The 26,474-nt window shown below is 41.3% G+C and overlaps 1 protein-coding gene across 1 annotated transcript; it reads right to left on the reverse strand.

The window, feature by feature from the left end:
• Window positions 1-1,854: 1,854 nt before the first annotated feature.
• On the reverse strand, window positions 1,855-24,750 carry Delta (neurogenic locus protein delta). The gene is made up of 6 exons (XM_036816753.3): window positions 24,029-24,750; window positions 18,320-18,631; window positions 14,263-14,329; window positions 10,205-10,453; window positions 7,115-7,169; window positions 1,855-4,985 (listed from the first exon to the last, which is right to left on the reverse strand). Exons 1-6 carry the CDS (start codon window positions 24,083-24,085, stop codon window positions 3,230-3,232), a joined length of 2,496 nt encoding a protein of 831 aa, XP_036672648.1. The 5' UTR covers window positions 24,086-24,750; the 3' UTR covers window positions 1,855-3,229.
• Window positions 24,751-26,474: the final 1,724 nt, after the last annotated feature.

The following is a 26,474-nucleotide window of genomic DNA, read 5'->3' on the forward strand; positions in this document are numbered from 1 at the left end:
GGACGCCGTCTCGTCGCTTGTTTCTCCTTTAGTACCGCCGCAACGCTCAGTTAGTAAATCAGACAGATACGCACTCGGCGGGCAGGCAACTTCATTAACAGCCTCTCGGCCAGGCCGTTTAAAAAGTAGAAATAAACTATTATTTATGATTATTGTGAGAATTTCACAATGGCATGCGAGAATTTATTGTTAATGCTCTGTAGCTCTACCCGCCACTCTGCGGTGCGTTGAGTATGGTGTGTGATTTGTTGTAATTTCTAAAAAGATGCAGCACAGTGGTTGTATTCTATGCATGTTATTTTCGTGTTACAATGTCGCAGAATTACTGAATATGGGTTTTAAAGTTGAAGATTTATTTAATTAAAATTCGTTAGGAAACAAATTAAAATCTAGGAACTGAGACCATTATAATTTGAGCAAATTGCTTCTATTATTATCTTAAATTTGGAAATGTAGATACAATACTTACCCACCATGATCATTTTATAAACCGATATTTACCTCATTGGTTCCACTGTACTTAGCCACGTTAACAGGCTAAAACAACAACAATAACAAGGTAAAGCCGGCGGAGACAACTAAGACACCAACTTTGATGTTTTCCAGCTTTACATATTCCGCTTAATTTTGTTGTTTCTCTGCCGTAAATACTTGGCTTTCTTTCCTGTCTGATTATTGTTTGTCTATTTTGTTGCACTCTTGCGATTTAAAAATGCAATTAAAATAGCATTTTGACGCCGAGATGAATTCCTTGATTTGCAGCCAGACAGCTTTCCTCGATTTGCTTTTGGATGAACTGGTATACATTTGTTGGAGCACAAAGGAAAAGCCACTTTCAGGCTGTTTAATCCATTTTTAATTAACTTTTAATTTGCGAGAAACACTAGCTATCTGTGTTGCCGTCATTATTTTGCACACTAAAATGTCTAGGATCAATTGTGGGATGATGTCGTGGAAATGTTTTCAACTACTATTTACTCAGTTGAATCCCTTAAAACCCCCATTCCCAAATCTCTTTTCAAATAAGAAAACGTTTGTGTTTATAATTCATTCATAAAAATTTTTTATTGTTTTTTTTCATATTTTTTTCTTTGCATTTTTTGTTTGTTCGTTTTTTTGTGGCTTTTTTGTTTGCTTCCTTTTTTTTAATTCATTTTTTTAATTACTAAAAAATTTCATAAAATTGTTTAGACTAAATCGTAAGTACAACACTAAATTACAATTGTATGCAAGTAACTACTATTTTTATGGGTTTTTCATTTTTGTTTTCTTCTGGTATAAATATTTGTTTGTTTAAGGTCTTATCAACTTTTTACAATTTTCTCTCGAGTGTTTCTCTAATTTTTTTTGTTTTCTTTTTCGGTTTTTCATTTGCAATAAAAATATAAATTACTAAAAACGACTATTTAAAAATTAGATATTTATAAAAAATATATGTGTGTGGCTATAGGCTGTAAAAGCGTATATCCCATATGAGCGCAGTTAACAGGATCGGAGAACTTTATGTACAAAATTGGATGAGAGAGCTGCGTTAGCAAACGTATAAAAATATATATACTGTGTAGGATTTATCAGATAAGTTGCTGCACAGTTTATTTCTAGCACTTTTACAACTAGTTTTCATTTCTTTACACTAACGAGGAACCATTTGCAATTTAACTGTAGTTTTGTTGATTTAATTTTGACGTTTTGGAATTTCGCAAACAGTTTTTGCGTCTTTCGTGCTGCACATTGTCTGGTTGTCTTCGGTTTTGAGATCAAAATTAAATTGTATAAACCTTTTTTGCGTTGATAACAAAAAATAATAATAATAAGACTATTTGGAGACTTTGAAAAAACACGAATTTTCATTTGTTTGTGTTTGTATAAATTGTTTGTATATTTCATTCACTTTTTGCTTATCGTTTTTGTTTCTATTTTCTTTGTTCCAATTCAGTTTTCGAGTTTCCATGAAATTTGTTTGCTTTTCGACTTACAATTTATAAATTCAATACATTTCGTTTACAGTTAGGCGCTAACTACAAATATTGTTGACTTCATCGCTGATAAATGCTCCAAATCGGAATAGGCCAAAAAATAATATAGATGGACAAGTATAAAAAATAAAGATTAAAATAATAAGTTTAAAAATCGAAAAAAAATAATTGGTGGTAGGGTAGGTAAATTAGAAGTACTTAAAATAGAATCACTAAATGTTTTGCTTGTCTTCGCATGTTTGTTTGTTTGTTTGTTTGGGGTCTTTAAATTAACATTAAGCTAGAGTCGATTTAAGTTTAGTTTTCTCTTCGTTCGCTACATTTACATATACATAGTTAGAAACTAAATAGTCGAGATAGTGTCAATTTATGTAGTTTTTTTTTGTGTGGCTTTTCATCTTTTTCTCTTATCCATGTCGTATATCGATGTGACCTATGAATACTATATACAATCGCCCGATTCGACCGACTGCCTTGCATAGAAAAGCAGCCCCGTTTCGGGCGGCGTCAATGAGGAGGTTTCTTTTCAATCGTTTTATCATTAGTTTACATTTACGCGTAGGCTACGGCTACCATTAATATTTACAATTTAAACTGAACTAAGTGAAAAAATAGATTAAATTGAAGCAGATTTTTCAGTAACATGCAAAACGTCAAAACGTGTGGAGAGTCGTCTCTTCGACTCTGTCGTCCAGTGGTTCTTGGTCTTGGTCTAAATTCTAGCAAGCAATTGGTCAAGTAATTTTTCTTTTGAGGGCTTCGGGGGTGTCAAAAACAAAGGGTTTTGAATTTTGAAAGGTTGACTTTATGGTATACAACTTTAGGCTTAGGTCAGTCCATTGGATTAATCAAGGGTGCAAAAACTGTTCCCCGTTAACTGTGTCGATCGAGTGCTTCTCATATGCTTTTAACAATTTTCAGTATTTTAAAATTTAGGCTCAAAATGTATAGTTTTCAATTTAATAATTCCTAGGATTGCATTTTGTAAAATCTATAAAAAAATGTTTAAACGATCGAAATGGCTACGGGACAGTTTTGCTAATTACTATAAAAAAATTTAAGGGAGTTTACGAGTTATGCCTGTTACAGATTTTTCATTTTTTCGTGACGACTAAACTGCTTCAATCAACAACAACATTTTGGCGTCTCTCTCACATTTCGAACCCAACCCAGTCTTTTCTTTGTGTGTGTGCTGTTAGCTCCTCCATGCGGATTTCTCCGGATTTCCCAGGAACCCAAACGGATTTTTGGAGTTACATATGCGGAGTGCCGCAGACCACGGACCGCTGCTGTTGCGCCGTCCCCGCACCGCTGCCCGCTGCCGAGGCGGCGGCCATAAGTTGAGATGAGCAGGCTCCCGCCACGCCCGCCGCCGCCAACGAAGGCCAGCGCTGGCTGCAGTAGGATCCCTCGCCGAGGACGGAGATCCTCTTGCCCTCCACCGCACCCGGTGCTCCTCCTGACGCTCCCTTGGAGGAGCTGCCTGCCGGTGAGCCGCGGTGCATGAGCGTGGGATCGGTGTTCAGTTGCTTCTGCGACTTGGCTCGCTGCAGCGGAGCCACACAAAAGTCTGAGTTGGCATTGTTGTTATCCGCCACCGAGGCCACATATCCGCCGTACATGAGACACTCGTCCGCCGCTGCTGCCGCCGCCGCTGCCGCTGCCGCCGAGGCACAAATGTTGTTGACCGACTTGTCCCAGGTGTTTTTGATTATGTTCGGGTTGCCGCCATCGAAGGTGAGTCCGCTGTTGCTGCCGGTTTTGCCGCCCAGAGAGGCCGAAGCCAATGCCACGCCCACAGCACTGCCATTGTGATGCATGGTGGCCACCGCATTCTGTTCGTTCTGCTTCCTGGCCTCCGCATCGTCCTTTTCCTGGGCACGCTTACGCTTCCGCTTCATGCAGAATACCACACAGGCCGCAATCACTGCCACCAAAGGCATCGCCACCGAGAAGACAGCTATGAGCACCACCTGGGCATTGGTCAGACCATCGGCTTGCGTGGTGGCTCCATATTGATGGGCATCGAAGGTCACCGAAGCGTAGGACTCTTCATCGCATTGCTTGCCCCTGAAACCATTGGCGCACACGCATTCAAAGGAGTTGACACGGTTCATGCAGGTGCCTCCATTATGACAGGGTGTACTGCTGCACTCATCGATGTCCACGGAGCAATCCTTTCCAGTGAATCCCGCCCGACAGGTGCACTGATAGTCGTTGTTGAGATTCAAGCAGGTTCCTCCATTGGCACACGGTCTGATGAGGCACAAGTCCACTTTGCTGGCGCAGTGAGTGCCATGGAATCCGGGAACACATTGGCAGCGATATTGATTGATCTGATCTATGCAGGTGCCGCCATTTTCGCACTGGTGACCCAGGCAGTCGTCAATGTTCGTCTCACACTTCGACCCCGAGAATCCGGCTGGGCAAATACACCTTCCGTTGGGCTGACAGCTTCCTCCGTTTATGCAGGGATTCGGACTGCAGTTGTCCAACTGGAGTTCGCAGGTGGGTCCACTGTAGCCGATGGGGCACTCGCACTGGTAGCCCTGACCTTTGCTGCCCAAACCGGGACGAACGTTGCGGCAGATGCCCTGGTGGCAGGGCTTATCCGTACAGGTCAGCACTTTCTCCTCGCACATCTTTCCACTCCAGCCGCTGGGACAATGGCACTTGTAGCCCGTTTTCGTAGGTGGCTCATCGATGCAGGTTCCGCCATTCTGGCAGGGATTGACATCGGCATCGCAGGAGTAAATCTCAGTTTCGCAATCATCGCCACTGAAGCCGGGAGCGCACTTGCAGGTGTACAGTCCTTCGCCGGTATTGAAGCAGGTTCCGCCATTCTTGCAGGGTCGGTGGTTGGTGCAGTAGTTCAGATCTTGGTTGCAGTACAGGCCACCCCATCCCTCGTTGCAGATGCAAGTCCAGGGTTTGTTGCAGGTGCCATGGATGCAGTTTGGTTCCAGAACGCACTCGTTGCACAAAGCTCCCTTCCAACCCAGTTGACAACTGTAAAAAGAGAGAAAAGGAGAAATGGGGGTGGTTAGTGTGACCGTAGGATGATGTATGAATGAAACAACAGTGGAAGGGCAAATGTGACCATGCTTATGTTTGAGTTTTCTGTTTATAATTCTTTTTTTCGGTTCTACAACTGCAGTTGAAACTTATTCTTTTGCAAAACACATCCCATAACCTTAAGTACCGCTCTTTTTATTTCTTTTTCAAAAGGCTAAAAGAAATCGACAAATACACTTAAAGATCTTTGACTCTGTTTATTGAAGCGCCGCGAGCGCTGGTTTACTTTTGACTTTTAAATGCGAGTGAGGAGGACGGAAGGCTGGTGCTCCATCACCTGTTCCACGCATCCCTGCATCCCGCTCCCTCCCCCACGTACACTTGTTTGCATGCCACGCTTGATTGCAGTCGAAAAAGAGGGGCAAAAGATGGGCAAGAAAAGAGCAGCGAAGACAAAGAGAGACGGGGAAAGGAAGATGGCTTGTCAACTTGAAAAAGTCTCGTTCGCAATTGAAATAAAACGAATGTCTCTGCAAGAAGTCATATCCGCACACTTGAAAGTGAAGAAGAAAAAGCGAGAGAGCGAGAGCCACAAAATTGTTGCATTTCTCACGATCATAAATTGATTTCGAGCCAAAAAAAAAGTGTTTCCTCTGCAACAAATAAAGCAAGCACGCACGCACATGCACGCATTGCCAGATGCAAGTGTTGCCAACTGTATGGCGAAAAAAGCCTTCACCCACAAAGATTTCAATAGTTAATAATTCAAACCGAGACAGCTAACCTGTTGAAAGAGGGGGCGGAGTGGGTGGCTGAGGCGGTGGAGTACGAAAGACAAGTAACAGACACACAGACAGACTGGGAGACAAGTAGTAATTGATATGCGTCAGCCAGTGTGTACACAAAGAAATGTCAAAAAAGCAACCGTCGCGTTGCCAACTAGCAAATGTGTGCTATATGCGCTTAGAATTATTAAAATATTCCCACCATCAAACAAGCTGGCTATCTGCGGTTTCCAGCTAACAATTCGATTCACAAAACGGTTCCACCAATCACTTTACTCCACTCCAAACCACTCCGCACAATGATGTGTGGATTTTGGTGCTCTTTTTTATTTGGCACAATTATCGGCGGACCACAAAATGTTTGATTTCCGCCTGGCAGTGAGAGATGTTTATTGGCCAACATAATGCATAAATAATGAGCAACATCCTCTACTCTCGGCGTTTGAAAATCAATTCAACAGATCGCCGTTAGTGTGGCAACATTGGCACACAAGTAATTCAAAGAAAAAGGTAATTTTTCTACGAAGTAGTATTAGAAAATAACCATATGGTTATGCAAAAACATAAAGTCTAGCCGTATTGAACTTTAGATTCTCGTGCAGCTGTTTTTTGTTGAAATTGTATGCTGCAAATATCTGAAAATATTTGCCAGCGTCGTCAAAAGTGTACGCTTACACCTTGATGGGCAAAAATGTGGGAAAACTTCGGTACTTGTAATTCAATTTGGCCGCCTTGGCTTTTACTTCGCCTCAAAATTGTAATGCAAAACCCTGGCCAAATCAAATGACATCGCGCCGAACCGAAAGAATTTCTGCGGTCGCCGAACGAACAAACGAGCGAATAAAAAACGTGCATTAAAATCCAAGCAAAAAAAAGAAAAACAAAAAATAATAAAAATAAAATAAAAGAGCAGCAAAGTGTTTTCTGCCCTTTTCGCAAAGCTCACGGTAGCAGTCAAACATTCAGCATTACATTGAAAAGGTGTGCCCCATCATGATAGTTGTTGCTGTTTTTCCTGCCGTTTTTTACTGGGTGGGCAGCTAAAAAACAAAGGCAAAAAAAGCAAACAACCAAAGACAAACAAATAAAACGTGCAAACACAAGGAGGACAAGAATCATCATTAAATTGAAGGCAAAGTAACCCGTTAGGCACAGTTGGCAACAGAAGTTGGCTAATTGAATGCATCTTCTTTCAAAGTTGGGATGATGTTTTATATAATGCTTTTGAAAATGTAAATATTTTAATAAATTAAACTAAACGAGGCTGCTGTTACAGATATGCCCAACATTGGTTCACAAAGGCCTAATCAAATAAATACAATCAAATTAAATACTTACACGCATTGATTGGGTTTCTCGCAGTGTCCATGCTCACAGCCTTTGGCGCATTTGGCTGCAAATAAAAAAGAAGAGGGAAAATTTAAATATAAATTAATTGAAATGTAAACAATACGGGTAAAACACTTTCCCAAAAAGCGACTTAAATGGCTCTGAAATGGACTCCCCACCTGTCCGGAATAAAAGACAAAAACATAAACCCGGGGGACACCCACTCGACGAGCTGCTCAACCCACTCACAGACATCGAGATCCATCAAATTGAGGCAATTCCGAGGCAGAAGTGCCGAAAAAACTTTCTTTTTCACGCGTCTGGCAATGAAAAAAATCCAAAAAAGATGTCTCTGGGAAATAAAACAAAAGCCGCTCGCTAAACAATAGGAAAACGTTTAAAACGTTTTAGCACAGACTAGAAAAAAATACAAAAAAAAAAGCCAAAAAACTATAAAAAATGAATCATGGCCAGTGGCTCTCAAACTCTCCGAGTTCGGCATTCAGCATTCGGCGTTCGGCACTGTGTGAGTGCTTTAAGTTTTAAGCCAAGCAGGAATAACTTGTTTCTAAGGCCAAAAAGGAAACACACAAAATGAAATAATCCCATGGCCAGGAGAAGAAGCAGCTTGAGCCTAAGAGCCTGAGCAGCTGAGGCGGAGGCCGTGGCCCAAAACAGAAAACAGATTCCCAAGCTCAAAAGGTTCGACGAAAACTTCGATTGGAAGCTGGGCTGGCTGGATGGAGTTGGGATCTCTCCGAAGAATGTGGCAAACATGTTTCGGCCGGCGAGAGAAGCAGCAGGAAGTTGGGGAGTTGCCACAAGGGCCTAGAGAAGGGGTAAAAGTCGTGAACAAAACTAAAAAAGGCAATGCCAAAAGGAGCCCAGAACGTGGAAGGAGCCGCCGCCACCGCCGCTGCCGAAGATGATGATGCTCCTCTTTAAACCGAGTGAGTTTCATTCAGAAGCGGCAGCGGCGGCGACGGCAGCAGGAAAATTGCTAGAAAATCACAAAAACGTGTTCTCAACCGAAGGGGGCCGCCTGCTCTGCCCCCTTTTAATATATATAGTAGAGAAAAAGCGTAATATTGGCAATTGCCAATGATTTTTATTACCAATCGCCCGCGGACGTTGGCAGGGGCTGGCTTGAAATAGATTTTCCTGAAAGTGAAAAAGAAGTTCACACGCCTTGGGGCAGAGATAATCCTCGCTAATCGAATGATATACGGATATGTGCGGCTCTTCCGCTTGCTTTCACTTTTGGCCAACGGGGTTCCTTCATCTCGCAGATGCATCTTTTTTAGCACCCACCGACCATCTGCCCCTGTCGTCATTCATGAACCTTAGTCAAAATAGCTCATTTCCTTAAAAAATTAACTTCATTCATATACGCATACGCACTCTTGGGCCAAAAAAAAAAGGGAAGAACAAAAACCTTTTGGGCCAATTTACTCAGCGTTTCGGTTGTTGTTTTGTTTTTGCAGCCTGCACGTTTGGGCTTTTTATTTGCTGCTCCTGCTGCTGGAAATTAATTTTCGCACATGTGTGTGTGTGCCTTAATTTAAGCTCATTTCTGCGCATTTAAGTTGAAAATAAAATATAGCAGGCAGGAGCAGCTGCCTCTTCCGCTGGCAACTTGCTAAACCGGCAGCAGGACACAAAAATTATCTGCCCCGAAAAAAGAGGCAGCAGAAGAAACAACAACGAACAAAAAAATATACAACAAAAAACACAGAGACGAGAAGAATCGAACCGAACCGAAGAAGAAGCTCGTCGTCTTCAGGAGACTACGACATTTAAGGTGTAATCAGACGTTGCCACAACAGCCCTAAAGGAAGTTTGTTCTTGGGTCGACTCTTCTCGGGTCCTCAGAAATGCTCGGCATGCAGACATCCAAACCCAAACCCAAACCGAAACCCTGATCATCATCTGTATCTGTATCTGTGCGAGTGGACCCCTTACGCAGACACAGATACAGGTACACACCACCACCGATACAGATACAGATACACCGGCACCACACCTTTTTGGTCCAAAAACCCGGGCCCTTGCACTTGGCGTGGGAAGATTTTTGTATGCCTTGCTCCTCATCATCATCATCATCATCATGGCAATGGTATGGTATGGTATGGTATGGTATATGGTGTGTGTCTGCTCTGATTCACAGTTTAAAATGTTGGTAAAGCAGAGGTAGCCAAACAACGATCGACTACCAACCAACTACAAAGGGCTGCCCGAATTTCTGCTCTCGGCAGTTCGTTAGACGTTTTGTTCTTCCAATGACAAATGACTTTTCCCCACATCTCCATGCATTTGGTTTTTCGTTTCCCGAACTTCATTGATTTTTAATTTATTTGTTTGACTTTGATTTCTTTCCCCCCTCCCCATTCCCCCTACTTGATGGCCATTTGTGGTATTCAAATTTTTAGTTTGGTTTTTTGTCAACTCATTGCCGTACGCATTCGAAAATAATTATACTTTAATTCGTTTGGGGCAGCAGCTCTGTCCGTCTGTTTTTGGGCATTGTGTACAATCATCTCATTTGATTTGACAAGCAAGTGATTTTCAATAATAATGAGAGCTGGCAGGCAAAAAACGAGAAGTAAACTTAAGTTTTGAGCCACTTGAAGCGGTGGAGATCGGCAGAAGCAACAACAAACAGAGCGGGCCAAGTGTTTTCGGCGTAAAGAATGCGTGGAGGGGTTACAAAGGCTATTGATCCGTGTGGATATCTAAGGCTGAGATGCCAAATGAGTGTATCTTGGGGTTGAGCTTTGGTGAATGTTTCAACAAATCACGAAATAATAGAAATCTGCTTGGTATAAAAATGATATACTATACATTTATCATATAATATCATATCATACCATATTTCATATCGTATCATACCAGGTTTCATATCATATCATACTATCTATCTATTTAACTTAATATGGTCCATTTCTAACTTCTGGTAGAGTTAATTATACTATGCCATATAATATTTGTTTTTACCTATAAGGCCCATTTCTAATTCGTAGTATAACTATCTATTCTTTTAGAACACCCTTTAACCTTTTATAATATATCCCCTCCCACATAGTATCATTTTCTACTTACGTTTGTGACAGTAATCGCCCTGCCATCCGGTCAAACAGATAATTTCGCCTGTCTCGGAGCAGGTGGAGTGTCCAAACGAATCGTCTCGGGGCCTGCAGAACTTGGCACAGCCGGATCCGTAGTAGTTGGCATCGCAGGTGACACGGAAATCGTACTCCAGCGAGGTGTACTGCGACTCCGACTTGTTCGTCTTCCACTCGGAGGACACCTCCAGTACCTGCTGCACCAAAAGTCGCTGGATGAGGAGATCTGCAAGTGGAGAGAGGAAGAGAGATTGAGACCATGATAAGTGTGTGAGAACAAGTCGAGTTCGGCGATAGACTAATGAAGATTAATTGGGTTAAAGATGATCCGATGAGATGGCGCTCGGGGCAATGCCAGAAAAAAATATAGAAAAACCTCTGTTTGGAATGCAGCAAATGGGAAATGGAAAATGGAAAATGAAAAACCAAAAATCGAAATCGAACGAACCAAAGCGAAGCGAAACGAAGCAACTTGAAAACCCCGAAATGCAATTGCTTGTCACAGAGTCAAGTGCTCAAGCCGAGGTATGCAGTTTGGTAAGGGTACTGAGTACTGAGTACGGAGTACTACTTGGTATTTGGCGATGAGAGAGGCAAACTGGCAGACAGACACGGGGCATGGCTAAAATACAGCACAAAATACAAAATACAACAAAAAAAAATAAGTAAAGAAAAAATAAAAGAAGGCAGCAGGCAGACCGCCAGCCAAGCTCGTCGAGGCATTTTTCAGCTGTTCGCCGACCGGTCTCGACTTTGGGATGGCTGGCAACTCGTTTGTGTGCGTCGCATATCTACAGGCTCGGTGCTACACAGATGCAGATACTCTGGCACCGATGCAGATACAGATACATGTGCAGCCACATTATGCCATGGTCTATAAAGTAAATTGCAGGTGCATGACTATTCGAATTGCTAAAGCTAAAGTTAAAGCCAAAGCTAAAGCTAAGCCAGAGTCAAGTTTTCTGTTTGAAAATCCTACACATATCTCTCTGGAATTTTTTGTATTTAAACTAAGAGCACCCAAGAACAAAACAAAACAGTGGAGACCCCCATTTAAATAGCGCCTGAAAAATTAGAGCAGTGAAAGTGAAATTAAGAGCAGAGCTCTGTAGAGGAATGCAGTTCACTTTTCCCCACTATTGGGCAACCCACAAAAATATCTGCCCAAATATATCAAACCATATTGTCAAAGCTATATATTACAACAGGCACACACATATGGAGCTATGGAGCTTGTCCATTGACAAGCGGCCCAACTGGTTGGCCAATAAAAATATTAAATAAAAAATTCGGCAACTCCAAAAACTCACTAATTAATTACCAAAAATATGCACAGCTCAAATGCGGCAACAAGAATTCTTAGCCAGTTGCTCGAGCCACTACTAGAGCTGTTGGCAATTGCATTTTTTGGCCAAAAACTCGTGTGCTTCACCTGCCGACGAACGGGGCCGACAACATGGAAAAGCATTCAATGCAAAAATCGCACCAGCCAACAGCATTCCCAAAAACAAAAAAATTGAATTGTACTGTGTGGTTTTATTTACATTTGCAACAACGAGGCACACACACGATAAAGCCCATAGGATTTGTGGCATGACAGGTTATTAGACAAGCCGGCAAGAGACGCACAATTTCTGGCCAGTTTGGCCAGTTTGCGCAAAAGAAAAACGTGCAATAAAATATATCAGGCAAATTTTGTGAAAATATTTACGCAAAGTTGCATTTTCATAATTATCTGTGGAAAAGCGGCGTGTGACAACTTTCGCAACTTTGGCTGGGAAAAAGTGACTGACGATCGCGGAAATGTTCAGATTTTTGTGGGAATTTCTCCAGAGAGGTAATTAGACAAACATCTATCCTATTTGACTGGTAAATATGTATACTCCATCGCTTTGTCAACAAATGAGTGAAATTTGTGTGCAACAAATTTGCAACAAGAAATCCAAACTTGACTCTGACTCCCGATCCGATCCGATCCATACCCCCAAACCCCATGCCCCATCTTATTTTTTATTTGCTGCATCCGCCTCCCCAAGTATCGCTGACTTGGACTTGAGGAATTTTTTCGAAAATACCATTTTATCAAGACACACGACGAGGACAACAAAAACGAAAACAACAACGACAAGTTTTGTGGCAGACAGACGGACCAAAAAGACAGAAAGACAGCCGAGATCGAAGGAAGCCAAGTCGAAAAAAAAGAGAAGTTGGGCTCTTGTTGCCGGGCTGCCGCTTCTTGATCCAATGAGTTAAAATTAAAAGATAAGCATTTTAACAACATCGAACCAGGAGAGCAGCGGAGCACCCCAACAACGTGCAACTAACAACTTTGGCATTGGCAGAGATTAATTGGTAGGTAGGGATAGGTGAGGAAACCGAAGAGGCCGAGAGACCGCCAGGGTCCGGAGAATCTCGAGAGCCATGAGTTGAAAGATTTCTGAACGCATCAAGGCGAGAGGCCAGAGAATCACCTTGCAATGCCTTCTACACAGTGCGAAAAGGGTCATCAACATTATGAAAATCACTAGTTATTGATCTGAAAATTGTAATTCTAGTTCTTCATCTAAAAATGTGTTGCTATACCAAAATTAAGCACCGAACCCCTAAAGACCTCTTTAATATGCTAATTTCATGGTAAAATTTCAGTTTTTCACAGTGCCTTTTGCCTTCGAACTGGGATTCAGATTCTTTTTGCCCAGCAGGTCCGGTTCCTTTGGCTGTTGGCCGTTTAGCTGGCCTCAGGCTCTGGGCGAAAACCTGGCGAAAAGGTCGCCATGTGCGTTGCACCTCCCGCCTAACCCCTTCCCCATGCTTTATGTAATTTATGTTAAATGAATATAACAAAAAAGAGCTAAACTCGTTGGCAAACTTGCTATGCAAGTCCAAGTATGCGGGAGATCGTCATTCAGCGCAGCGAAAAGAAAAAGGAGGAAAAAACTATGTTGCATACTTTTAAATAATGAAATTAATCCTTGACAGGCGGCGAGACTAGAAAATCTCGGTGTGCAGAAATTGAAATTGCAATTGCTGGGGGAGTTGGGGAGTTCGAGGATGGGTGGGGGGGTTGTACCGATAAAGATCTATTAGCCTGGGACCGCCTCGGAAATTAGCCTTGCAGCCCGGCACAGCGGGACGTCGAGTGAAAATCGGTTAAGGAGCTCCCAGCAAAACAATTAAAATTCCTTCAAGGAATAGGCCAAGTTAAATATAGAAAAATCTAAAAAGGGCCAGAGAAAAGGGCGAGACGTAAAACAAAGAGAACAACATGCTAGAAATTCCTATGAAAACTCCATAAATCCCGAGCCAAAAGAAAGTGCAGGTAGCTAAGCCCCAAGCAGGTAGCTTCTCCTCCGCTCTTTCATCAAATTGTGTGGGAAAATCGGCCACAAAAAAGTGTTTTTAAAAATCCAAACTGAGGAATTCTTTTTTTTCCTTGAAGAAAGAAAAATCGGGTTCGCTTTGTCAAGGATTTCTTCGCGCTGCCTAGAGATCCTTGTGTGGTCCTTATCGCAGAAAGACAATCAGTTACTACACAGAGATTCATGTAGCATTGTTTCCAAGATGGATTACACACGATCTCGGCGATGATCTTGGTTCTCGATCCAGAGACAATCGCAATTGCCTTGGACTAGCACACAGCGTTTAGTTCGTGAGCTCAGGGGCTTAATTGCATTTTAAGCAAATGAGAGGGATGGGCAAACCTCAACTTCGAGCACACTTCCGTTCCAAACAGGCAGACAACAAAAGGCGACAAAGTCTGGCCCTCATGAGTGTGTGTGTGTTGTTGGTTATTTAAAACCACTCAATACCCCGGAAATCTTACACTGAGCGAAAAGAGGAGCAAAAGCTAGAGCCTGCCTGTGCAGAGGTATCAAGTTGCAGGTTGTGCGATCGCTGGCAGCTCTTTTTTGACAGCTTTCGATCACAGGAAGCAGGATGATGAGCTCATAACTTTTGGCCATGTTTCAAGGAAGTAATTTCATGGCCTAAAAGGTTGTTTCATAATAAACTTAGGCATATATCTTTTTTACTTACTGTTGGTGCGCGCATTGCCGCTGTTATTCGTATCATGCCAGGCCTCGACGATCAGCGAGAAGGTGCCCTGTAAATCGGAAAGAGAAAAGGAAATGGTTAAAGAAAGTTCACATCTAAACGGGAAATGACAGGCACTAATACTATATATACACAAACTTATCAATTCAAACAGTCCATAACTAATTCCGAACTAATGGGAAGCTCCGCCATCGCCCCCATAGTGAGCACTCATTATAAAGAGATTATGACAGGCGGCTAAGCAAGTTGGCCGCCCACACAAGCCCCAAAATCCCCCCAGGCCGCCGAATCTAATGCAATGCGAATGCATTTCAAATGCAAATCGGCAGTATGCAACCAACTTCGAATGCAACCGGCAGGCAGCGCCCTCAATTCACACTTGATTTCGAATGCAGCGCTGCTGGAAAAACCGGCAGAGATGACACAAAATCCGATTCCGAATCTCGAACCGAAGCAAAGCGAAAACCAGCCGATGGAAACTTTTGCAGAGGTGTCTACTGCAGCAGCTCTTTTCGATGTTTTCCATGGGCGTGTTATTTTTTCGATTGCGTAGAGCTACGGAGCTCCAAACTCCAAGCTCCGAGTTTCAATTCGCATGTAAATGACTAATTTTTCGACCAACTTTCGATTTTGCGTGGGCCCGGGACAACCGGAGATGTAGAATTAATTTGGTTGATAAGCCACCGTTGCCGATTGATTGCATAACGATTGCATTGCCATTTGGTGTTTGTCACAACAGAGTCAGACATTGAAATTGCACTTTTCGCGGATCTCTTCTATAAACGTAAAATTTATATGGGCACGACAGGAAGCAAATCAGACATAGATGATCAGCTTTTAACCAGCGGCGCACAATGGGAAATGAGCAGGAAAGGTAATAACAAACGAATGGCTAAAATGAAATGAAGCGCTGCGATGGTTTATTGGTTTTATTGTGCAGAGAAATAAAGTTTTCAACAGTGGCTACGTGATGGCTGGTCGTCTGCATAAAATTTCCCATGGTGGGAAATTTTTACAAGTGGGGGATTATTAGTTGGTGCCAAGGGAAGTTATTGTAACCCATTCTTGATCTATAATATTTAATATTTCTGACATTGTAAGAGAATTTTACTTTTTTAATAGTGGCTACTTGGTTGCTTATCGGATGCCTAGAATTTCCCATTTTAGTTGGTGCCAAAAGGAGTTATTGTATATCATTCTTGATCTATTATAATTGATATTTCTGACATTGTAAGAGAATTTAACTTTTTTAATAGTGTAACTTTAACTAGTAACTTTTTTAATAGCTTAAAATATCCCATTGTGGGAAATTTTTACAAGTCGGGAATTTTAAGTTGGTGCAAAGGGAAGTTTTGATATACCATTCTTGATCTATTATTTTTTGTATTTCTTGACATTTAAGGGTTTTCTTATTGGGAAACTCGGAAATTGGTATATTCCACCTTAAGTTAAGTATATAAATTTGCGAGTACCTATAGACAACACTCGTGCACAGGCGTATGCCAGAGATCCAAAAATAAATGAGGCAACATGCATCAGCGGCCGCTTAGTGAATATCGCGTGCGTCGGTGCTGTATATCAACGTCAATATCCAGCATATAGCATATAGCACCCAGCATAGGGATCTGGATAGGGTGAAGTGCCCTGCGGCAGGAGTAGGAGTGGTAGCCAGACACGTAGCAACAGCCACAGGGGGACTGACTCTCCGAAGACACAGCCCGAAGACAGAAGACACAAGACAGAAGACACAAGACAAGACAAGACCGTCTGACGGGGGGACAAAAGTAGCAAAGTTCAATACGAACAAGAGGAACATGAATGCTGCCTGCCATTGCTAGACTATTTTTAGTCGCTGGGGTGGAGGGCGGAAAAGGGGGAGTGGCTACGCCCCATCCCATCACACCCCACCACACCCCTACATGCAACATCGGTTGCCATATCTTTTCTGGCGTGTCGTCGGGCATGCGTGGCTCGTCTTTCGTTGTTTTAATTAAGTGCAACATTAAATTAGTTGATGCAGCAGAGGCTGCAGACAGAGTCATACTATAATTAAATTTATAGTTTGACCTAGAAATATTTTGAAGTTGAAAGTGCGCGGAAACGGACAGAAATAAAGTCTAGAATGTGTTAGAATCCCAAATAGAATACTAATTTTAGAGAGCAAAACAAAGAACTCTTGTCCCACTAAAATAAATTGTTTACAAATGAAGAAAAAAGCTAATTTTCCAGAGAAGCTAAAAATACAATGATCCAAGAGACTTTTAGAGAACTTCCCTTTTACTATATTTAAATTAATCCCGAGATCAACAGTTTGGCGCGTGCTTTTCGAGACTCCCCGTTTTAACTTAATTATGGTAGCCCACAGTTCGCTAATTGTTTATTTATGCCTGCCCGCAGTTTAACCGCTAAAAATTTATGCAGCTTACACATTTCACGTGCCAAACATCTTTCGCTACCTGGGTCCGTTGGTAATAGTCCCCCTCCCAACTTTCCTCCCCCTTTTTCGGACCATGACTTTGCACACTTGAGATACTTACATACATGTGTGTAATGATAATAATAGTGACGCTGCACATGCGCACAGCTCTAAACAATTAGGAAGTAAAGTGTCTACGCAAAGAGAAATAGCAAAATATACCTATGCACGGAAAGAGGGATCGAGATAGAGAATTTCTTATATGGGGAGAGAGGTAAAAACACCCCTTAAAACTGCGGGCGCACTGACACAAAAATACGTTACAAACTCCAGTTATTGCTACTGGCATAAATACTTTGAAGCTTGAGTAACTTCTCCGTTTCTAGGGTGGACCCATACCCAGACCCATCAGCATGTAGAGCCTCTTGTCGTAATAATAATTAAGAAATGCACGGCATGCCGAGCTGAGCCACAACCGCGATAAACATATTTTTCTTGGCCAGTCGAGCTGAACAGAATAAAGAAGAGCGTCTGTGGCGGTATTTCAAAATTTCAGCAATTTATTGAGCACACGTGCGCTTGAAAGGGGGATTAAAAAAAGGGGTAGCAGTCCTAAAAAATAAATCACCAAAAAGGTGACTTCTCTGGATCGGTGAACAACCCTGAACTCAAACCACCACTATACAAAAGCTATACAAAGTTAAGGTTATACCTAGACTTTCGGTTAAAAATAGGAATTTTTACTTATTTTAAAATCAAGTTAAGGAAGTTTGCCTCATATAGGGACATGTTATTACTATAATACTAAAGTAGAACTGCATATCTCTTGAGAAACCAAACCGGGAAGGCATAGGGCAAAAAGTAACGGCAACTTCAGGAGCCAAAGGGTGGGTTATAACCTTGTGTGCCAGCGATCTGGAAATTGTCGCTCGCATCGTATCGTATAGTATACTATAGTATAGGATCGGATCCCTGGTGGTGGTGCCTGAATATGGTGGTGACGGTGATATAGTGGTGGTGCGCCGTGGTGCGGTTCGCGCACGCGTTTTCAGCGCATTTTTAATAGTCGACAGATGTTTGGTGCGGCGTGTGCGCCACAGCCAACAACCCTCGACAAGGACGCTCGGCGGAAATAAACGATACGAATGCAATGGCATCAGGGGAGTTCCACTCCCGCGGGAGCGAGATCAGGGGCTACTATAAAAAGCCCAAACAAATTAGCAAAGATGCCGCACGAATAAGTTTTCAGGCGAAAAACTACGCGGACTGGCGGAAAGAAGACAACTTGGAAATTTTTATTGACTGACTGAATGAGTGACTGGCGTCGTCGCAGGGCAAATCTAAATATAAAAGCCCGATGGCACAGCCGATTTACAGGCACTGTGACAACCAAAAGTGTTCGGTTGAGCCCTTAATTTTATGGCAATTTTGTGGGGCAATCAAAATAAAGCTGAAGTTTCTTTGAGAATTATGGGGACTATTATATATAATGAGAATTTACATAGATGTATAAGTGTTATAGCTATTTCCCGTACTAATACTCTTTATAAATAAGGTATACTATATTTTATACCTATGAGTTACATAGTTTTCTCGTATTATTTGATATGTCGTAGTACTTACCGGCCATGAGAACGAGAAGGGGAACTGGATGGGGTTCGTGAAGCCCTTGTTCTGGAAGCGCTGGGCGTCGGTCAGGTTGACCGAGTTCTCGCCGAGAATGGGCGTGACCACGTCCCCGTAGGTGCACTGCGAGGTGGTGTCGATGGTGGCCTGGTAGTGCTTCAGGCAGACGCGAAACCGCGTCTTGCAGCTGCCGAGGCACTTGCCCGTCGCCCCGTCCGACTCCCCGCTGCAGCAGCGGCCCTCGTTGTCCCGCCCGTGATCGTTGCTGAAGTACTTCAGTCGCAACTCAAAGCTGCCGGAACTGTGAACCTGCAACGGATGCGACAAGGGGGTATTTTATTAGTCAAATCAAATTAAAAAGCAATTCATTAAGGCACACCAAAAACAACAAGAATAACTACAGCAAAAAAAGGGGCAAATATCGGAGAACAAAGAATGCAGCTCCCAACAAGACGATAAATCTTTCAGCATGGTATTTGAACAAAAACTGAAATTGCAGAGGAATTTTTTAGCAGCAGCAGCAGTGAGACCCATGCAAAGGACAAAACGAAAACAGGCTTATGAAATATTAAGCGAGAACCAAAACTGAATCCGAATCCGAAAACTGAAAACTGAAAACCGAACCGAAAAAGCACGGCCACATGACAAATGCTCAGCAAGCGGTCGTTTTCTTCAGTTTCGGTCCGTTTCGGTCCGATTCGGTTTGCAATAAATTCCACTTGGCTTGGCTTTCTGCTCGGCTTTCGTTTTGAAGCGCCGACAATATTTGCATATTTGGATTTGCAAATTTGTTTGATAGCCGTCGTCTCATAAATTTCTCAATTAATTCGATGCCGTGGAGCGAGGTGTGAGGGAAATTAGCTAAATGGGTCAAGCTTGTGTTCGAAAGTGTCGTTTGGTTGATTTTAATTGATTTTTTAATAATTACCATGTAGGGAAGTTGTTAATTTGCAGTGAAATAAATTGGCAAACATGGAAATACCCTTAAAATTAAGGTTTTATGTGTTTTTTCGATTAAAAAATCACTTTTTTTAACAACTTCCTCAAGTGGGAAATTCGAAGGGAAATTGCCATTACACCTCATTTTGGACTTGGCACTTAAAACTTAATTATGACTTCATCATCTGAGCCCATAAATGGGCGAGACAAGCGACCAATGCCCAAAAATAGGCGCACTGCGGAGTTATTGCTCCGTTTTCTATAACTGTTCGGCAATTAACATTTCAGCCACAACAAGTGAAGCTTGTTAAAACGACAATTTAATTGTTAACAAGACATGAGCACAGCAGTGAGTCGTCGCCGCCTTCCCTCTCTTTCTCACTTGTTTATTTACTGTCGGAGTGCTCCACATGTGGCTTGGGAAGTTTTGTGGGTTTTCCTCTGAGCCTCTGTAGGAACACGGGTGTTTAATTGCTCAATTAAGCAGAAGTGCGGTCCAGAGAGGCTGTGTCGAATCGCAGGTGTAATCGTAATCCCGGCCGGAAAAATAGAGCTTAAGATGGCGCTAACATTGTTCAAAGGCTTTTCCAATTGTAATTGTAAGGGAATTTGGAGCGAAAGAGAGGGCGCATTAAACGAATGTAAGCGGCAAAACGAAAGACTTAGGCAACGAACGCGGGCACAAAGCAAGAAAATGAACAGAAGGAAAATAGAATGTATTATAGGTTTTTTCAATATTAGTAGTAAAATAAAAGGCTAAAAAGATCTAATTCTTTTTTTTTTAATTTTTTATATTTTATTATATTTTACCTTTTAAAAAATCTTTTAATAAAGGTAATTAAGTAAGTTTTTTTTTCTGTGTCTGTATTAATAAGCAGCCAACAAAAACAAAACGGACGCAAAAGAGCAGCACATCGAAGAAAAAAAAACACAACACAGCACAACAAAAAAAACTTAAATAAAAGAAGCAGCAGCAACAGGCAGCGACGCCGATGCCGACGCCAACGTCGACGTCAGAGAAAAACGATGAAAAAATGTACAAGTAAAACCGAATTGTTTCCCACGGCATACGATTTTGCCGGTCAACATTGATGGTTAAGACGAGGGAAAGAGACGGAGCGAGACGGGCCGGAGAGCGGGAGAGCAGCAGTTAAAAGGTGTAAGCGAATGAACGCCAGGTGAAGAAGAGCAGTGCATGCAGCCATATTGAAAGATCGCCAAAAGAGAGGCCCAGCCAGAGAGAGAGAGGCCCCAAAGCTATAACAGTTTAGCACAGAGAGGCAGCTAGTTGTTGTTGTCAGCTGAGCGCAAAAAGAGCAAAGCGTGACTTAAAAGTGAATTGGAGTCGCGTGTTTGCTGGTGTGTGTGTGTAAGCTTACAAGCTGCAGCTGCCAGCTGCTCCAAAGAGAGAGAGAGAGAGGAAGAGCGGCTCTCCCCGAGCAAAAACTTGTTTTCAACGGCGCTTTGAAGAAGAGCATAAATATGCGCAAAAAAAGTAAAGAAAAGAACAAGAAGCAGGCAAAAAGAATTAATAGACAATCAAGCCAAACGATGCGTCTGAATTAATAAAAGAAAAAAACAATAAAAGAAAGGGGGAGAAAAACCTTTGAGCGGAAGGAAGGTTAGAAAGGTGCGGGGGCGGTGGGGGCATGGCCGGTGGAAAGCCAAACTAAACTAAACTAAAAACAAAAATGAGACAAACAACAAAAGCACACACACAAACAAAGGTGCAGCGGTTGACACAACATGTACACAGAAAACAAAACAACAAGCAAATCAATTTGCATAACACCGAACAAACATTCACACACACTCTAAAGATGGTGGGAAGCACAAGCAAAACAAAACAAAAAGTGCAATCGTTAAAACCACAATAGTTTTGTCCAGCATTTGACACCAATTTCGGTTATGGTTTCTCACACTGTTTTAAGGTCCCTCGAAATATGCGGTTGATATTATAACAATCTCAAGGAAAAAAGAAAATGCAACCTTTTAATAAAAAATTTTAAGCTTTAAGGATCATCTTCTACAATAATTTTATAATAATATTTTTAGCTCATATCCCAAATTTTCGTGTACTTTTTTTAAAGAATATTCAGTTACACCTGGTACCATCTCCCTCAAAACTTTGGATAACGTTCATCTTGTAAAATTTTTTTTTGTTTAACCCAATATAATAGTGTTTTTTATTAATATAATATATTTTTAATAATATTTTTAGCTCCTATACCAAGTTCCTTGGAATTCTTTCAAGAATATTCAGTTACACCTTGCACAATCTGGCTCAAAACCTTGCCATATGTAGACTTGGGAAGGGTTTTCCGCTTCTTATTTGCCTTTGCCTTCAACTCTGAACTCCACTACACCTGAAAGGTAAAAAAACGAGGGGCTACGGGGGTTCCCCAGGTGGAACTCGAAAGCTGGAACTGCCAACCTCTCAGGTGGGAGACAGACACTTGTTAAAGTGTTAGAAAATAGTGCGTTGCATTGTTTACCTTTTGCTTGAGCCGTTCTTTGTCTCTGTTTCTCCTCTTTCTTTTTACTGGCCACTACTCCTATTTTTACTGCGATCACTCAGGCTTGAAGCGACTAGTTAGTTAGTTCTTCGTTTCTTTTTTTTTTATTTTGCCATTTCCACGTCAACTTGCCTTGACTGACAGACAGTTGTTGTGGAAAAAAAGAAGAGAAGGAAAAATAACACAAGGGGACATAAAAATGTATGAAAGCACGCATTTTTATTATAATTTTCCCCGACTTTTCCTCGACTTTCCTACAGGTGTTTGCCTTGATGCCCCTACACTGTTCGTTGTTTATTAATCATTTAAATTCATCTTCATAATCAACCGTTAACAACGGGCTTGGGAAACAGTTACAAGCGCAAGTGAATCATCATCAGCATTGTGTGGGAGTAGTCGTCTCTTCCTCTTCGGCTTCTAAATTGCAATTAATTATGTTATGCGAAGAAAGAGTGGAGCCGAGAAGACTACGAGAGCTCCCCCACGAGACCCAGTCTTCTCGTTCATTCATTCATTCAGTCACTCATTTCCATTCCTTTGGCTCTCAATGTTAATATGAAAATTGCATAAATGCAAAAAGCCCAAAGACAAGGCGACTACGGTTATTTGATAGTTAAATTGAAATTTAAACGCAGCATGGGACAAGAAAGGGTCGAGAAATTGAAATTGTGAGAATAATACATTATAGAAAAGGGAGAAAATTGAATTAAATTGCATTGCTAATGGCTGGCTAATTGCCCGGCATATTATTTTAAATGGCAAATTAAACTATTCCACCTTTGGTTCCAGTGGGAAATGAGTCAGAGCTTAGGGATCCACTCGGGGCAGATGTTTCTATATATGGGGGGACATTTTCAGCTGGTCGCAGCCGTCTCAAGACCCCAGGAGGTTGGCGTCGAGACACTTTTTTGGGACGTTGTTAAAATTAGCGACTAAATAAGAGACTGGAGAAAAGAAGCTGGTCGAAGAGTGAAGTTAAGGCACGCAACGTGCCAAAGTTGGGCGAAAATAAAGCGGAGTGCGGAGTGTGGAGGAGGATGAGAGCACATGCAATGTGCACGGTGAATAAATGGGTAATATCATCTTAAGGAAAACATCAAAAAAGTTTAAAATGATCGAAACAACACAATGTTTTAGAACTACATTCGCCTTATCTAAAAATATACCATGAGATCATATCTCATATATCACTTATCACAAATGGAAGATACAACATATTCCTTTATATTTTTCAAGATCATTAGTAGGTAGATCTTTTTATCCGTGTAACCAGGGGATGCTGGCGTTAAAGATCAATGAAAGCATGGCAGAAAAGAAGCGCAGGAGAGGAGCAAGTGGAGCTGAACATGTGTCGCGTTGACCTACGCAGAGCGTAAAGTAAACCGAAAAAAAATCGCATGTAAAAAGCGCATGCAAAGCGGGGGAAAAGAGGAGGAGATGACAGCCACAACGGCAGATGTTGCCCAGCATCATCAACTTTTTAACATCGGCTTGTAGCACTACAGCCTCATATTGAAATCGAGCAGTTTTATCATTTTTTGCTGCTGTTCAAGAGGCATACGCCGTTGGTGGTAAATTTTGATGTTGAGGCAGACTTTGATTATCTCTGGTCTTACACGGGGAAAAATAAGCTAAATCTATGTTAAATAATGATCTCCTAAAGAGGAATACTACATTTATTTGAGGGCTATTATCTTTAGAACCTACTTTAGTTATTTAAGACTAGTTCCACTGATATTCCTTGGTATGCTGAACTGTTTCAATAACTTTCTAAACTATAGTCGATATTTTTCCGCTGACTCTTTGTATTTAACAATTTTTGGGGATGGACCTGTTTTCCAAACTAGTTTCATCTATGAAATATGTTCATTCCGAAAAGGGTGACATGATCCGATCCACAATTTCCACCCCTAAAAGCCAACCCGCTTAAAATAACAGCTCAGCTGTTTCTACCCAAAAAGTTCTCAAGTTACAAGCGTTTGAAAAATGAATTTTAGGGCAGAGCGGAGTTCCAAAAATAGCTCTTTTTAGATCGCTTTAAGAACGCTTCTTTTGAAGATAGTGAATTTGTTAAGTATTTAGCAACCTGGCAACCCTAAAGCTTTAATCGCTTCTTCCTTTTTGGACACACACACATGCACACGCCAGCTGCAAAAATTCAGCGGTGAGTGCACGCGTGCGCAGAAACATAAAAAGTTTTGAAAACTAGGAAAAAGTGCCAAATAGATTATTTCCCGGGACTTAAACTCACCTGCACGATGACTGTGAAGCAAATGAATGCTGTTAATAAACATTTAATCCAATGCATGTTTATTGATGTTTTTGTGGCTGGTTTTTTGGATTGAGTGTCGCTTTTAGTGTAATAATCCACGGGCTGGGTGTGTGTGTGTGTGCGGCAACTACTCAAATTGTTTATTGTATTTAAGTTGTGTATTTTTTGGTTACTTGTCGCACATGGTTTTGCAATTCGCTTTAAGCATTTTCGTTGTTTAGCCGTTGTTGTTGCAAGCTACACGTGCACGCGCCACATTTTTTGTTGCAATTTCCTAGAGTGTGTTTATTTTTAAGTGTCGCGAATTTGAAGCTTTTTCGCGTGTCTTCTCCTTTTCACGCAAAAAAGCGCAAAAGGGAAAAGCGAGAGAGGGAACTAACGGTGCTGCAATTCTTGCGTTTTTCTTCTTTATTTTTTTTTGGCGGAAACATACTTTGTAATTTATCTCTTAAAAGATCATTTATTTTGATTCTTGGTTCTGGCACTATTTGAATTTTTCTTGTATATATTTTAAGCAAGAACTGCCAAGATTCGTGGAAAACTGCAATTTTTTTAGGGGAAATTATTGCATTGGCAGTTCGCGTCACACACTGAATGGCCTTAGTCGCGAACCGGGGACTTGTGTTTTTCAGTAGCTCTAGCTGCCTTCGGGAGCTGCCTTTCTTGAGTTACTTGCGCGGCCGAGTTGAAAAACGTAATGCCGTTAAGTTCCGAAACCGAAATCCAAGTCCCCTATAGTTTTACCTCGGCCCGTGGAATATACTAAAATATACCACTCTCGCGGCGCTCTCTGCTCTCCGCCGACTAGCTGCATCCCGCTCTGTTGCACGGCGAGCGCGCTGCACTTCTGCTCTCGCGCTCTCTCCGCATCGCCGTCGGCTCTCTCGCCTCTCTGGGGAAGGGAGATGGACTGCGGGTCTCTCGCTCTGACTTACGTAGTTGGTGGCGCAGCTGCTCTGTGGAACGGGTTTTGTGGCCAAAATTAGGAAATTTCTGCCACCGTCGAGTGACTCGACCTCCTGCTACCCGTTAATGCAGTATATAACTTTTAAATTTCGCGCTGTTTTAGATAGGAAAAGTCTTTTGGTTCAGGTTGCGGGGTTGATTTATTCAACAAAAATCATAAATAGGCCGCAGGAACTTTGCTGAAGAGGATTCTATGCCGCCCTTTATAATATCTAATATTTGCATATGAAAAGCTTGATTTATTGCTGCCTCTTCCGGATATTCAACAGATATTTTTGCTATGGTTGGAAAATTGTATTTCATCATCATAATTAAGGTGGAATAAATTTATATTTAAAAAACATTTTACTGAATATGTTTGCATTAAGTTAAATATATATATTTTATTGATAAGTGATTGAAAATACAGCAATAGGATAAGGAGCAAAATTAATTTAATAAACTAGTTAATATTTTATTTAATTAGTTTAGAAATTACCTAAGACGCTTTAGTAATGGTTAATAAATTTCCTTGATTTTTATCCATTTGTTTTTCGTCTTAATCATAAACCACATCCAGAAAGATCTTCACAATCCTTGGTGGTCCCTTATCCGAACTTTCATTAAAAATTAGCCCAATCACCATCCTAAAAGAACAAGATTAATTTTATTCAAACATTGTAAATCACTTGATAACAGCAGTTCATTGAAAACGGCTGATAAATGGGGCAACAACGCAAAGGGCTAAGAGAACATGGCCAGAACTCTCTTCGCGCTAAATAAAGTTGTTGAAATTTGTACAATAAAAATCGGTCTTCATTAATTTGCATCGAACGAAGGGACATTTGCATATGCATGAGACCAGGAGGAAGGTCCAGATCCAGAAAACGAAACCAATCAAGTCAACACCCAATTTTACAAGGAAATGCGGACCCAGACCCGAAATTTCTCCCGCCAGACTTTCAAGTGTCCGCCACGACTCCTTGCACAGTAAAGCTTCCTTAACTATAACAAAAATTTAGCAAATAAAAAATTATGCATTTTTTTTAAAAATCTATAAGTATAGGTATACCTAGTATACTAGATATTAGATTTAATCGTTGCAGATATTTATTTTACAACGGAAAGGCTACTTATTTAATCTAAAAAATGGGAAATTAATTTTATTTTAATTTAATTTTTTTTTATTTAAAAAAAAAAAGTTACGTTAAGTGCGTAAAGTTCATTATATTAATAATCTTTAAGGAATACAACCGATCCACCTTTAAAGACCTGAGTGCAATGGACCTCCATCTCTAGACATTTATAGAATCCATAAGAAATTCCTTATACAGACGTGCAACTGTAACTGCAATATTTAAACAAAATATACTTCGCGCAATAAATTTGACAGTAAAGTACTCGCACCGGGAGTTTTTTAAGCACGAAGAAGAGTGAAAAGTTTTTAAATTAAACACAAATTTATGATCAAACAACGGCA

Source organism: Drosophila suzukii, chromosome 3 (genome assembly GCF_043229965.1).
Source record: "Drosophila suzukii chromosome 3, CBGP_Dsuzu_IsoJpt1.0, whole genome shotgun sequence".
Classification (NCBI taxonomy): Eukaryota; Metazoa; Arthropoda; class Insecta; order Diptera; family Drosophilidae; genus Drosophila; species Drosophila suzukii.

Bases quoted from the DNA above. Each gene is read 5' to 3' on its own strand.
- Delta (XM_036816753.3), bottom strand. From the start codon at position 24,085: ATGCATTGGATTAAATGTTTATTAACAGCATTCATTTGCTTCACAGTC. The intron at 18,632-24,028 runs GTGAGTTTAAGT...CATCCGTTGCAG, and splicing joins GCTTCACAGTCATCGTGCAG to GTTCACAGTTCCGGCAGCTT. The intron at 4,986-7,114 runs GTAAGTATTTAA...CTCTTTTTACAG, and splicing joins GAGAAACCCAATCAATGCGT to TTGTCAACTGGGTTGGAAGG.